This window comes from Pseudophryne corroboree, chromosome 7, assembly GCF_028390025.1.
Source record: "Pseudophryne corroboree isolate aPseCor3 chromosome 7, aPseCor3.hap2, whole genome shotgun sequence".
In the NCBI taxonomy this organism is placed as follows: Eukaryota; Metazoa; Chordata; class Amphibia; order Anura; family Myobatrachidae; genus Pseudophryne; species Pseudophryne corroboree.
In genome coordinates, this window is record NC_086450.1 from 81,384,012 (window position 1) to 81,398,120 (window position 14,109).

At 37.3% G+C, this 14,109-nt stretch overlaps 1 protein-coding gene across 29 annotated transcripts in view; it reads left to right on the forward strand.

Annotated features, from left to right (window-relative positions):
- Nucleotides 1-14,109, forward strand: part of TTN (titin) — a 302,099-nt gene that overhangs the window by 89,940 nt on the left and 198,050 nt on the right. For 28 of the 29 annotated variants that reach the window (XM_063933349.1, XM_063933371.1, XM_063933359.1 and 25 more), the window contains 5 exons: nucleotides 9,123-9,398; nucleotides 10,243-10,806; nucleotides 11,152-11,433; nucleotides 11,534-11,812; nucleotides 13,797-14,075. In XM_063933349.1, the coding sequence (XP_063789419.1) occupies nucleotides 9,123-9,398; nucleotides 10,243-10,806; nucleotides 11,152-11,433; nucleotides 11,534-11,812; nucleotides 13,797-14,075 (1,680 nt within the window). The remainder of the gene's footprint in view (nucleotides 1-9,122; nucleotides 9,399-10,242; nucleotides 10,807-11,151; nucleotides 11,434-11,533; nucleotides 11,813-13,796; nucleotides 14,076-14,109) is intronic. The other variant, XM_063933377.1, reaches the window with a different exon arrangement.

Sequence of the window (14,109 nt, forward strand, 5' to 3'; positions counted from 1 at the left end):
CTCGTTGCATTGTGTTCATGTATTTACCTAAATTGCATTTAAATGTTTGTTATTGCTTAATTGGTCTATACTTTGTCATAGTTATTAAAATCATATAACAATATACACCTGTGTGATGATATTTTTTTTTTGATCATGTAATTTTTTTATTAAGAAGGAGAAGTATACAATTCAGCATAAAATGGAATAACAGAAATATATTCAATAAACAAGTGGCCGGGGGGGCAATGTAAATACAATGGTATCAAATTTCTCCAAAGAAATAACAGAAGGGGAGAAACATATAGCATGTTAACATTACATCTAGAGATTGAAAATATAAGTAGAAAGATATTTTTAGAGAGAAAAAAAAAGAAAAAAGAGCTATAACATCAGGAAGAGGCGGAAGCTCGTAAGGGTTCGAGCTAAAGTAGAGACAACGAGTATATAGCAAGACAGATAGGTATAGCAAGTAGAAAGGAAGGGACTAGAGAGAGAGATCAAGAGGTGTAGAAGAGAGAAGAAAAAGAAGAAAGGGAGGTCCTTCCGTGGGTCGGAGGTCTGTTAAGTATGAAGGATATAAGGGGAGGAGTGAGAGAAGGGGAGGGAGGAGAAAAAAAAATAGGGGAAGGGGGAGTTTCGGGGGTAGGACACTAGTTATAGATTGGGATCCGTACTTAGTGCTGTGTGATGATAATTTTTATACTGTATGCATTGTCATTTTGTTCTCTAGTATTAGTCAGCTGTTTATAATATAGTCTGTATTTGGTTATAGTGTCAGACTGCATCCTTTTTACTCCCTTGTAATGCAGTTTAAAGTAAACTGTAAGGATTCCACGATAAAATACCAACCAACCAGCTCCTGTCATTTGTCAAACACAACCTGTAACAGAAGCTGGTCTGCTGGTACTTTATCCTTGTCTAACTGTATCTCTCTCCAAGGCTTAGTACATATACCCCTAAGAGCCATATTTCAGTAAAAGGTATTAGTCCGTGAGCTATAAGAGCAAAAGTGGACAGTTAGAAAAAAAATTGAAAGTGAAGTTTTCATTCAAACATTAATAGAGTTAGTAGTAGTATGTAATTAGTTTAAATTTAAGTTGGAGATCTTATGCAAATGCGACCCGACTGCCTTCTTTAAAATATACTTTCATTTTGGATTTACCGACTACCAACAGCATTGTTCAGTTTGTACAGATGGAGCCTCGCTCATCTATGATTCTTTGCTGCCCCTAGGTGCACCAAGGCTTATTAGCATAAGCCTTTCATCTATTGTTCTCAGCTGCAATACAATCAGAGAGAACAATACAGCAGGGGATTAAGTCATTACAGCAGGGGATTAAGTCCGACTGCCCTGGCTCAATTAATCCTGTTAAAGGGATAGAGATAGAGATAGATGAGAAGGGCTCCATCAGTACATCGAAGTCTGTATAGCTTTAATTGCATACCCTGGGACTATAGTAACCAACTACTAAATGCAATTATAAAGCATGAATAAGTTTAGTTTTGTATGCGACCAAGAATAATTCATAATAAATATGCGATCGTCTAGCATATTCATTCTACCCGGTTGCATTAGGTATATTGTAGATTCTTTCAAATTACTTTTGTGCTATAATTTATGGTAAATAGTACAAAAATGTATTATTTAAAAAATAAGTAATATAACTTTTGGTGGAAAACAAAACTATAAAAAACACTTTCATGTTCATGCAAAATGAGACATCATAATGCCACATGGGTAAATACAGTATGTGCCTTTTCAATATTATGCTTCTGTTTGTACTGTATCTTTCATGGTATAATTTTATTCATTCAAGAAAATAGTATGAAACATACATTTGGTGCTTTTTTTCTATTACTATTTTTAACTTCTATTTTGCCTTTCCAATTGCATATACCACTGGGGCTAGCTGACTATCTGCCCACCCCCAGCTAGCCAATGGAAGCTGGTTGACATTGGAGGCTGGGGGGGCGTGCTTATCCACCGCTGCTGTTCTGCACAGACCCTGGTGGGCTTCCTGTTCTTCCTGCTGACTCCTAGCGAGTTATGTTGGGCAGCGTCTGGAGCTGCGGAGAGTGTGGCTCAACTCCTTTAGTTTTGGGCTGCGCTCCAGCCCCAGGTTCACCAACTGCCATTGATATACAGTATTGACAACTGTTGAAAATATCTAAAATACATTTTGTAACTTTTTTTTTTTAAAACAACAGCAACCAATTCATATCCCATCAAATTTTGCTTACCATTTTTTCATTGTTATTAAGGTTTTAGCTTCTTTGCAGTAATATGGGTTACCTTACCTGTTTTTAAAATGTAAAAGTTATCCAAGGGTGAAGAGCTCAATTGATGGCCTTCCATTTTCTATTGTAGTTTATGAATTAAACAAAATCCGAGGAGGGGTTAGAGCAGTGGTTCCCAAACTCAGTTCTCAAGGCACCCTAATGGTACAGGTTTTAAGGCTAAACACAGATGGTTAAATCAAATTGATTGAGGATACTAATTAAGTCACCTGTGACCAAGTTTGGTTACCATTACCTGGACCATTAGGGTACCCTGAGGACCAAGTTTGGGAACCTCTGGGTTAGATGTAGGCCAGTTTTGTATACCTTAAGCTCAACTGATAAACAGCTGGATTCTCCTGAAGACAAGTAGTATGCAGACCTTAAAAATAACTGTAATATGTTTTTTCCACCATGCGGCAACAAAAGAGCAATATCTATGCTTTGCAAATAAATGGGAGGGTATGAGTTACAAAACAAAACCTTATTTACTGTGGGTGGAGTCCTCCTTATAGTTTATTTTTGCTGTATAGGGATTTTATTCATTCTTTGGATAGAAAACTAAGCTGGTCATAACATGAACTTATTGCAAACAAACTTTTATATTGTTTTTCATAAAGCCAAATATATATGCTGTCAATATTCTGGTGTAGGAAATATATTAATATAATGTCATCCACTTTCTTTTTTGTACAGACGTGTCTAATTCTTTTATAATATCTACTGAGGAGGAGACAAGAGAAACCTACAGCAGTGATCTGCAGTTAAAACCTAGAGCTAGAACTGTTGAATCTATGCCTGAATCCTCAATTTACTCAAGCAAACTAAAGCTTAAAACAGAAGCTAACTTTCCAGTTTTCCTTAAGCAACTTGCACCGGTGAATGCTAAAATAGGAGATGTAGCTAAGCTATCAGTTATTATTAGTGAGTTTCCCAAGCCAAAACTCCAGTGGCTGCACAACGGACATAGGCTGAGCACTAGTGAGGCTTATACGTTTGTGTATGATGATAATGAATACAGTTGCATTATTCCTTATGTGAACATACAGCATGAGGGAGAATACACCTGTATTGCCACTAACGCATATGGAGAGACAATGTGTAGCTCATATCTCACTGTAGAGCACAAAGAGAGAATAGAGATTAGCAAACAACTAGAGACAACTTTGGCAGTCGGTATTTCATCACAGGGCACTGATGAGCCATGTGCACCTTCTTTTGTAAATACCCCAGAACCTGTTACTTGTACTCAAAATCTTAATGCTATGATTGAATATAAAATTATTAGCAATCCAAAGGCTAAAGTTCAGTGGTTTAAGAATAACAAAGAGCTATTGCCTGGGAAACATCATACTTTCTGCTATAAGAAAGATGGAAGTGGGTCTATAACAGTGCACAAGTGTCAGCAAGAAGACAGTGGTTCTTATACTTGCAAAGCATTTAATAGTCTTGGGGAGGCATCCTGTACCATAGACCTAATTGTAGTCCAAGATACAAGTGTTCTTACCCAAGAACCTCAAACAAAAAGCATTAAGTCTTATAAAAAAGCTTCTGCGGAAGAGACCACTGAAACACGCTTATATGCTGTTAAATTACCAGGTCTGGCAAGCAGTGAACTACAAGAACATGATAGGATGTTGTATACAATTGGCATTGAAGGTAAATATTCTGCCCAATGTGAGGAAGTTGATATAATACAGGAAGTTTTGACTTCAGAGCATCAAGTCGCCCATTTTGAATCTACACTAAAGGAACACATCCCTAAATCTGCATCAGCAGTTACAGAACATAGAGATGTTGAAGAGCAACATGTCAAAGAAATCATGAGTCCTGTTATTGAAGACTTACCTGGGACCCAAACTCAGCCTCTACAAGTACCAATTACTGAAGAAACCACAACAGCAGATAAGGAAACAGAATTAAAAGATAGCTATCCAAACACAGTACAGTTAGGTCTCACAAGTGAGGAAAGATCAAAGTATATCTCACTTGTAGCAGAAGAGAAACATATAATATCATGTGACATGGCTGCGTCTTTTCCAGCTAAGGAAATAGTGTCCACAATACCCACACATGGAATAAAACAAGTTTTGCATACCCACAATGTAGAGTATGCTGAGGAGCTCACAAAAGAGCAACTGCTTGGGCAGGAATGTCCAGAGCTCATGGCAATAGGTATGCCACATTTGCTTACAACAGCTGAGGCAGTTGTGTCAGACCCGTTGGGTATATCTGTAACAAATTCCCAACAATCCTTTTTGAAGGAGCAAGAACTTGACTTTAAAGAATTTAAAGATGAAGCTATTCTCATAAAAGATAAACTCATTGCAAGGAGTTTAATATCAGAAGAAAGAAAGCTGATCCCATGTGAACATACATCTCCTATCCCAGAGAATGAGGTAGCAGATGTTGCAGAGTTTAATTCAGAACAGAGTTTGGCAATGCATGTGCATGTTGTAGACACTAATGCACAATTACCATGCGAAGAACCATTTTATTTTAATATACCTTCTGATGACCAGGCTGATCTCACCAACAAACCAGTCTTCCTACTTTCTTCATTAACTGAAAAACAACTTGCCATTTTGTCTGAAGATGCTGGTCAAATACAAGGTGTTGGCGAGGAAGTGCAACTGAGTTCAACTAAAGAACAACCAACACTTTTACACCTCCAAACCATACATCCAGACTTATTGTTAGCCAAAGAAGAAGATCTGGTTTTCCGAAAACCTGGGCCACATACTGCAATAGACAAAATGGAGAAAATCTACACTCATAGTTTAGCTTTTGAGGAAAAACAGATGTTTTCAGGAGAAACCCTAGAAGCACTGCAAATATTCCCTGAAGGAATAGATCCTACTTCTGTATTGGAACGTCAACAACACAAATGTGTTAACACTGTGGAAAATGTTTTTTTAATGCCAAAAGAAGACCTCATTGCATCACATAAAGAGCAAACAGCTTCCCTACAGAAAGAAGACTACCAACCTCTTGTAAAGCTGTGTACCACAAATGAAACTAGGGCCATCGATGAGAGTCATGACAAAGTCTTGCCAGACACTCACATGCATGCTTGTGAAGTTACACAGGAATTGACATTCCCCTTACAAACCACTTGCATTAAAAGCCATGGATTTCCCATAGAAAGTGTATGCCTCTTAGACAGAGCCCAACAAGATTTGGCATCAAGAATTCAGGAAGGGCAGTCGATAAGATTACCTTTAGTCCTCGAGGAAAAACATGCCATACAAGAGGAAAACCTGGAAATAGTAAAACAATCAGGAATTGAAACTTTAATTGTGGAAACTCAACTGAATGAACCAACAAGTGCACCAGAAGTATTAGATCTAGAAATCCTTTATAAAGAAGAGCTCCTAGTCTCCGAATATTCAAAAACAGTTAGTCTAGAATTAAAACGTCATATAAAAAATGCTTTGCATTCTGCCTTGTTTACCAAGCCACATATATTTTCTGCAGAAATACTGAATAATGTAGAAAATATAGACGTTAAAAGCATTATAATAACCAAAGAATCAAAACACATCTTATGTACTTGCCTGATCACAATAAGCAATTTTGGCATTGAAGAAATTACTTTGTCACTTCCTTTGGTCTATCCACAAAGTGCTGACCTTAAGTCATACCTGAGAGTGGCATTACAGGCTGTATTTTCTGAAGAAAAGCAGATCTTAGAATCTGAAAGACCAGAAACTGTTTCTGTCTTCAGGCAGGAAAAAGTACTGATTACAAGTACACACCAACAGGATATGTCAGCAGCTACTGTGGTAGATAGACCAACATTCCATGAGGCCATTGGTTCTGTTATTGAAAACCTAGAAACCAGGCAGCTTGATATAGCTATAGAGTCAAGCGAATGTGAACATATGGCTCCAAAGTGGACACCTAGTGATGTCTTGGAGAATATGGATATTAAGGATGTGGGTGCAATGGCTTATACAGATGAAGTTATGTTTTCCACTGCACTGGTTCAGGGACATGTAGAGATGATGAAAAGGAGAGAAACACTGGAAGAAATATATTTGGAAGAGGCTTTAAGAGAATCTGAGCCTCCATTAATAAAAGAAAGATTAATGGACTCTGATGCTAATGATGGAGATTGTGTGACCTTTAAAACAACTATAACCAGTGCTAAGACTGTTAGCTGGTACTTTATGGGTAGACTGTTGTCTTCAGGCATAGACTTCACATGTTCACAACATAATGATATCTATACATTAGTAATCAACAAAGTACAAATGGATTTGCACCAAGGAGAGTACACGTGTGAGGCTTTGAATGCTGCTGGCAAATCAACAACATCAGCGCATCTCACAGTTGTTAAAAGAGGTTGGATTATGGGGATAATAATGCAAATAACACATGTCTACTAACGTTAAAGGCCTAGAGGAAGATGTATCAAACCTTGAAGAGAGAGATAACATGGAGAGAGATAAATTACCAACCAATCAGCACCTACCTGTAATTTGTCAAATATAGCCTGTAATATGGCAGTTAGGAGCTGATTGGCTAGTAGCTTATCTCTTTCAACTTGTCACTCTCCAAGCTTTGCTACATCTCATCTTTAGATTGATGTTATAGTATAGGAAGGCAACACTTGACAATTACAAATTGGTAGAAACCTTTACTATAAGCCATTTTTAATTCATTTATATCAACAAAATGTGCACAGTAAAGGGTTGCCTTTCTCTATGCTATAACATGATTTTACCAAAATAAATTATCAGACTAATATTTTATGTATGTGACTCGTTCTTGTCTTCATTCACTTAGCTCAACGTTAAGTGATCATTCCCTAACAATTAATTAATTCTGTTTCTTCATTTTTAACTATGTAATAATTTATCTAATTTAAGGCTAAACTAGGTACCCATACAAATATATGGCTACTTACATCAGTCTGGGCTGTAGCCTTTAAAATATATTTTTGTATTCAGACTTTAGGTGACATTTATGTAACATTAGACAATAGGTGGTGTAGCCCTTATGATTGTAACTATCATTTTTTTACATTTTGTAAATTAAAGTTGTTTGGTCATTGTGGGTCAGGGTGAAGGGGAACTTGGAGACATGATATTTTATCAATAGGCAAATATTGTCCTTCTACCGAAACATGCCTAGAGGCTATTCTTTCCTATGTAACCTGACATTGCCAGAACCAGTGTGGCTGCTCTTTAGTGGCAGTAGTTGCCACAGAACTGCTGTCTCCCACAATAACAAGGGGATGACTAAGGGTCATGATAGATATGGTTCAGTAATAGTTTCCCATTGCAATGTTTTTGGTTACAATCATGCATTTAACTATCAAGCCCTAAGTCATACTCTATTATAGCATTATTCAGATATCTACATGTAGACCACTCTATTATAGCATTATTCAGATATCTACATGTAGACCACTCTAGTGTAGTGTATTCTAGCTGTATCCTAACCATTCTTCTAATACAACGTCAAATGTTCCATGTCATTTTTTTTATTATTTTTTTTCGAATTTAGCATGACCTGATGTTATCAATGGTTGTTCCAGTTTTTCATCTTTAATAGATAATAATTGGCATCAGCAAAAGGGGGCAGTGTAAATTGGTAGCCTCTGCAAAAGCACACTGTGGCAATGTGGGTTTCAATTTTAATGTAAAAGTGTTTAGTGCATCCCTAATAAAGTACAGAGTAGGTGTATTGATGTCCATAATTTAACGAGCCGTGTAAAATTAAAATGTGGGGTTTTGTTCTTTTAGTGAGATTTTTTAAAGTGGGGAGAGAAGACATTTTAGGTGCATCCTTGCTGTTTCCTCTCTGTAAAGAGCCATTTTACAACCATTAAAAACTTGTGGATGTCATTGCATTCTATAGATTTTTTACTTGTGCACAGAAGTGAAGTTCCAGGGCAAAGTCCAAGGAATGCAGTAACCGATTTAACACACAGAAATTTGACCCATGTTATAAAGGCAAGCCCTACTGTACTACTGTTACAGTGTTGATTAATGTAACTCATAAATAGGGTAAGCCAAGGAATATTTTAGAAGAGGGAGGTGTATTTTATTAGAACATTGACATGTATGCACAGCTTGTCTCTGGAGATCTGCCCTCCTGTCTGTGCTATTTGGATGGCCGGGCGTCTTCTAAGAGTGAGGACATACAAAGCACAGGAGTGAAATCACAGAGGAGCAGTGTTGTGCTGTGCAACATCTGTGCTTCACAAATTATCTCTACTAAATTTTTACACCATTTTTCATTTGGAAAACAAAAACAACCTTTGGTAACTCTGAGTACACCCATTTTATTTTCCAAAACAGCATCTATAGTATCACTAACCCTACTTGTTGTGTCACTACCATCCCCATATCCACAAAACCCACTGAAGTGTTCTGCATAGTTCACATTCGTAGCACTTCTTTTTACCATTGCACTATGACAATTTAATTCTGTACATCTACCCATTTTGATATCATGGTTTTAAAATAGGCAATTGAAAGCATGCTATGTAAAAAGCACTTTTTTTCTCCATTTCCTCCAAGTAATCACTTGCAGATAAAATAATCTAATGACTCTTTCATTTTCAGCTATGAATGTTTTTTTTCTTTCTGTGACATAGTCATAGACACCACATTTCCTGTGCATGTTCACATTGTTTTGCAGTAGGGCTGTGATTCCACTTTTCACATTGGAGCAATCATGTAATACAGTAGACAGTGCTAACCATAACCTTTCATCCCCACAGCCATTCTCCCTTCACTTTTCCTGGATTGATTTCTCACTCCACTTCACTTTCCAAATATTGTTCTATTAACGTCTTCATTGTATTGGAGGAAATCCTAATATTTTGTTTTCTTCTCCATTTTCTAAAGCTCCCGTACTTAAGAAGAGAATTGAGTCAGTGGAAGTAGCTGTTGGACACTCTGCATTTTTCACCTGCGAAATAGAACCCACACCCAATGTCAGGTTCCAATGGTTCAAGTCTGGACGGGAAATCTACGAGAGCGACAAATACTCTCTGAAGACTTCTAACTATCTTTCAACTCTGGAAGTTCTAAGACCTCAAGTAATCGACTGCGGTGAATACAGCTGCAAAGCTTCAAACCAATTTGGTAGTGTAAGCTCAACCGCAACATTGACTGTAACTGGTGAGTAAATATCAACAAAGGCAAGAACACACACACACAAATGACACATTTTTCTTTTAAGCAAATACATATTTTCTATGAAACGCATCTTGATATCGTAAGCGACCTTGGAAAATGATGTTTCAGCAATCTGTTTGCACAAGATCACTAAGTGATAGTGATTTTGTGTGATTTGGCAAATTCGGAAAAATATGTTTGTTCCTTTCAACCTTAAAAGGCATTTAAAGCAAATACCATTCTTCATTAGAATCTTAGTGGCAATTGCCATATTTATATTTATTTAGTTTTAGTATATTCTTCAATGTGTGTTATTTTATTTGAATACATTTATTTTAAGAGTCTTTTTTTAGATTCCATATGGAGAATTTTATACTGGTTAAAAATTAACTATTGAAGATTCAGTTGTAGGCTAAATATGGTTTTGTAAAAGTTGTTACTGTAAATCATCTAAAAGTTTACAATATGCAGCAATTTTAACTTTAAGCAGTGATATATATATATATATATATATATATATATATACCCATGGAGAAAAGCTTTCTTTTTTTAATAACATCTGAAAAATAGGGATTATAATTATAAACAGAAAGTCGCGTGACTACAGCAGAGATATGCCAATTTTTTAGTTAACTTTTATTCATTATCTCTTATCTATATATAAAATTTTACCTGAATCAAATTAAAAAACAGATAAATCAACATCTTCTGATATTTTTATTCTTTTTTAATAAACTAGTCATCGACAAATCAAATATTTCTTTCTTTTCCCTCTTGTTTCATAGTATGCATACATTTTATGGCTTTAAAATACTGATGAGATACTGAATCCTCTGTTTTTTTGCAGAAGCCTTCCCTCCATCTTTTGTAACCAGACCAGAGTCTGTAACCTCTTTTGTCAGCAAGAAAGCTAAATTCCAGGCCACAGTGTCAGGTACTCCCGTCATTGATGCAATATGGCAGAAAGATGGACTGCCCATCTCTTCTTCAGAGAGCTGTCAAATCTCAGCTATAAACAACAAGCACATTCTAGAATTTTTAAGTCTTACCACTGCTAATAAGGGTACATACTCTTGCAAAGCCTCAAACAAATTTGGAACCGATACCTGCCAGGCAGAATTAATAGTCATTGATAAGCCACATTTCATCAAAGAGTTAGAACCTTTACGCTCTGCTGTGAATAAATCTGTTCGCCTTGAAGGCCAAGTAGATGAAGACAGGAAAGTTACCATTGTCTGGACCAAAGATGGTCATAAACTACTTCCCGGGAAGGACTATAAAATCTATTTTGAAGACAAAGTGGCTTCTCTTGAAATACCCGTGGCTAAGATAAAGGACTCTGGAAATTATGTATGCACAGCTACAAATGATGCCGGAAGTAGCTCATCTTCATCAACTGTAACAATAAGAGGTAAGAGAGACACAGCACATTGTACAAAACCAACATGACACATATTTCATACTACAAGCTCAGGATATATTTTTTTCTTTTCTCTATAAGGTTTAGGAACAGGACAGAGCAATAGTGATATTAGTGGATGTTTATGTTTTACTTTTCTGTCTTGTCTGCAACTGAACTTGTGTTTTTTTATTTTGTAATGAGAAAGAATGAGTTTTACCATTGGGACCAGTTGAGTGTGAATGACTAGCGTCTGAGCAAAGATAATGGACAACTGAAGGAACCCTCTATGTTTTTTTCCTGTGACAAAACTCTTATATTATTTTGGTATCTTCTCTTTCTAAAACTCTTCTTTAGAGCCGCCATCTTTTGTGAAAAAGGTGGAACCGACTTATTTGCTAAGGCAGGGTGAGTCTGCACGTCTTCAGTGCAAGGTTAAAGGGTCGCCGGAAATCCACATCACTTGGTACAAGAACAATACAGCAATTAACCCAAATGATATGTTTACAATGTCGTTCGACAACTCAGAGGCTGTGCTAGACATTACCAACATGAAAGTTGAACACAGCGGGAGTTACACCTGCGAAGCACTAAATGATGCCGGCTGTGAAAGCTGCACTTCTGAAATTATTGTGAAAGGTTTGTTTGGTCTTACATTTTAATGATAGGTTCTTATTATATATAAACTGTCTTTTCGGTATGATGGTAATCATTTACTGATAATCTAATGCTCTTCTAGAACCCCCTTCTTTCGTGAAAACTCTTGAACCGGCAGAGATAGTAAAAGGATCAAATACAACTCTTCAGTGTGAAGTGTCTGGTACTGGACCTTTTGAAGTTAGCTGGTACAAAGACAAGAAACAAATACGTAGTAGTAAAAAGTACAGGTTGATATACCAAAAGTCTCTTGCTTGTCTGGAAATCTCCTCATTTAATAGTGCAGATATTGGTGAATATGAGTGCATTGTAGCCAATGAAGTTGGCAAGTGCTTCTGCAGTGCAACATACAAGCTTAAAGGTTAGTATTGCGGATGTAATGGTTTTCTTCTCTCTTCTAACTTTAATAAAACTCTAGTGACAAAGCGAGACATAAATATCTTTAACCACTAATATTTATGATCTTACTGAGCTTATGACTGAAGTTGAACTGCAAAGCTTCCATTTACAGTATAAGAGTTAGGAAACACCATCGTGACATACTGTATGGATTAACTGCAAGTGAAATTTAGGGAAATAGTCCCTTAAAAATGGCATCTACTTTATACTCTAGATGTAGAACAGATAACTGTTGCTTTATTCAAAACACAGTCCAGCCTGATAGATGCTTGCACTTGCATCTGTTTCATAAGTTCCAACAAGAGAAAATTTTTGCAGAAGAACTTCTTATGATTTAGGTGTCTGTGACAATGGCTAGTATAACAAGGCATTAGGGGTGGGTATTCGTCTCCACTAAGCAGGTGCCCTCTTATTATATAACTTAGCAGACCTACGGCTCTGCTAGATCCTTTGCTAGGGTCAGTGAAGAAGAGGACTCACAGTTGAGATTTATTTTGTCAGTAATGGCCAACTCCAGAATATGATGCAAGAAAAAATACTAGGGGGTAGGGGATACATATTTAACAATATATATATATATATATATATATATATATATACACACACACAGACTCCCCTCCTTTATTATAAATTATACTTCAGATGTGCCTCTTCATTCTTAAATACCCCAACTTTTCAACTTACACTTCATCATTGAAAAAAATACCCCAAATCTGCAACACCCCAACTCCCTCATTAAAATAATTGACCTTTTCTCCTCTTCTCCTGTTAAAAATCAGATCTCAGATCAATGTCACCTGGCTGCTTTTAGTCCTACTGTCTCTCAGTCATGTGCTCTAATTGGTGGATAGCTCTAGCCACCCACTAACTAGTGTGTGGATACAATACATTCCACCGCTGTGATTGGTGGATGACTAGAGCCATTCACTAATTAACATCCCATGCGGCACTTACTGACTGCAGCCTAACAGAGCAGCCAGGCACTGTAGTGTAGTGGTGAGTCCATTACTGTGATACACAGAAGATGCTGCCGGAATGTTCTTACTGTAATTATAAGCACAACTGAGGCAGCCATGGAGCATCCTCTGCCTGTTTGTCCCCTGGCCCAACCTGCAACTGGCTGTCTCTGTGGTCTGTTGGGAGGGGGGTACTCCAAAATCTTTAGGTGGCCCTGACACAATGTACATTATATTGAGTAAGGAACATAAAAAATCACAGGTGCGACCATTCTCTTTAAATAAAAAGCTAAAATAATGGATATTGGTGGTCATTCCGAGTTTTTCGCTCTGTAATTTTCTTCGCATCGCAGCGATTTTCCGCTATTTGCACATGCGCAATGTTCGCACTGCGACTGCGCCAAGTAAATTTGCTATGAAGATTGGTATTTTACTCACGGCATTACAAGGTTTTTTCTTCGTTCTGGAGATCGAAGTGTGATTGACAGGAAGTGGGTGTTTCTGGGCGGAAATTGGCCGTTTTATGGGAGTGTTTGAAAAAACGCTACCGTTTCTGGGAAAAACGCGGGAGTGGCTGGAGAAACGGAGGAGTGTCTGGGCGAACGCTGGGTGTGTTTGTGACGTCAAACCAGGAACGACAAGCACTGAACTGATCGCACTGGAAGAGTAAGTCTCGAGCTACTCAGAAACTGCACAGAGAAGTCTTTTCGCAATATTGCGAATCTTTCGTTCGCAATTTTGATAAGCTAAGATTCACTCCCAGTAGGCGGCGGCTTAGCGTGTGCAAAGCTGCTAAAAGCAGCTTGCGAGCGAACAACTCGGAATGAGGGCCATTGATCTAAACAGTGCAATAAAATCTTCATCATCCTTACATGGATCTATTAATAACATGGGAAAACCAACATTTTCAGGCAGTAGCCATATGTCTGTAATGCATATAATATAAATGAAGATTAGGATCTCCAAACTTACTGCTCTTCTTTAAACCAGAACCACCATCCTTTGTTAAGAAGATTGAAAATGTTACTGCTGTTGTTGGTAACAACATTGCCCTGCAAGCTGTCGTGAAAGGCTCTGAGGTCATCACAGTGACCTGGATGAAAGGAAGAGAAGTCGTCCGAGAAGATGACAAAATAAAAATAAAATTTGATAATAATGTTGCAACTCTTCAATTCAACAATGTACACATTAACAATGCTGGGAAATACACCTGTGTTGCTGAAAACGATGCAGGAAGCCAGAATTGTTTTGGCGAGTTGGTGGTAAAAGGTCAGTTAGCCAATCCTTTACTCTAGCTTAACTA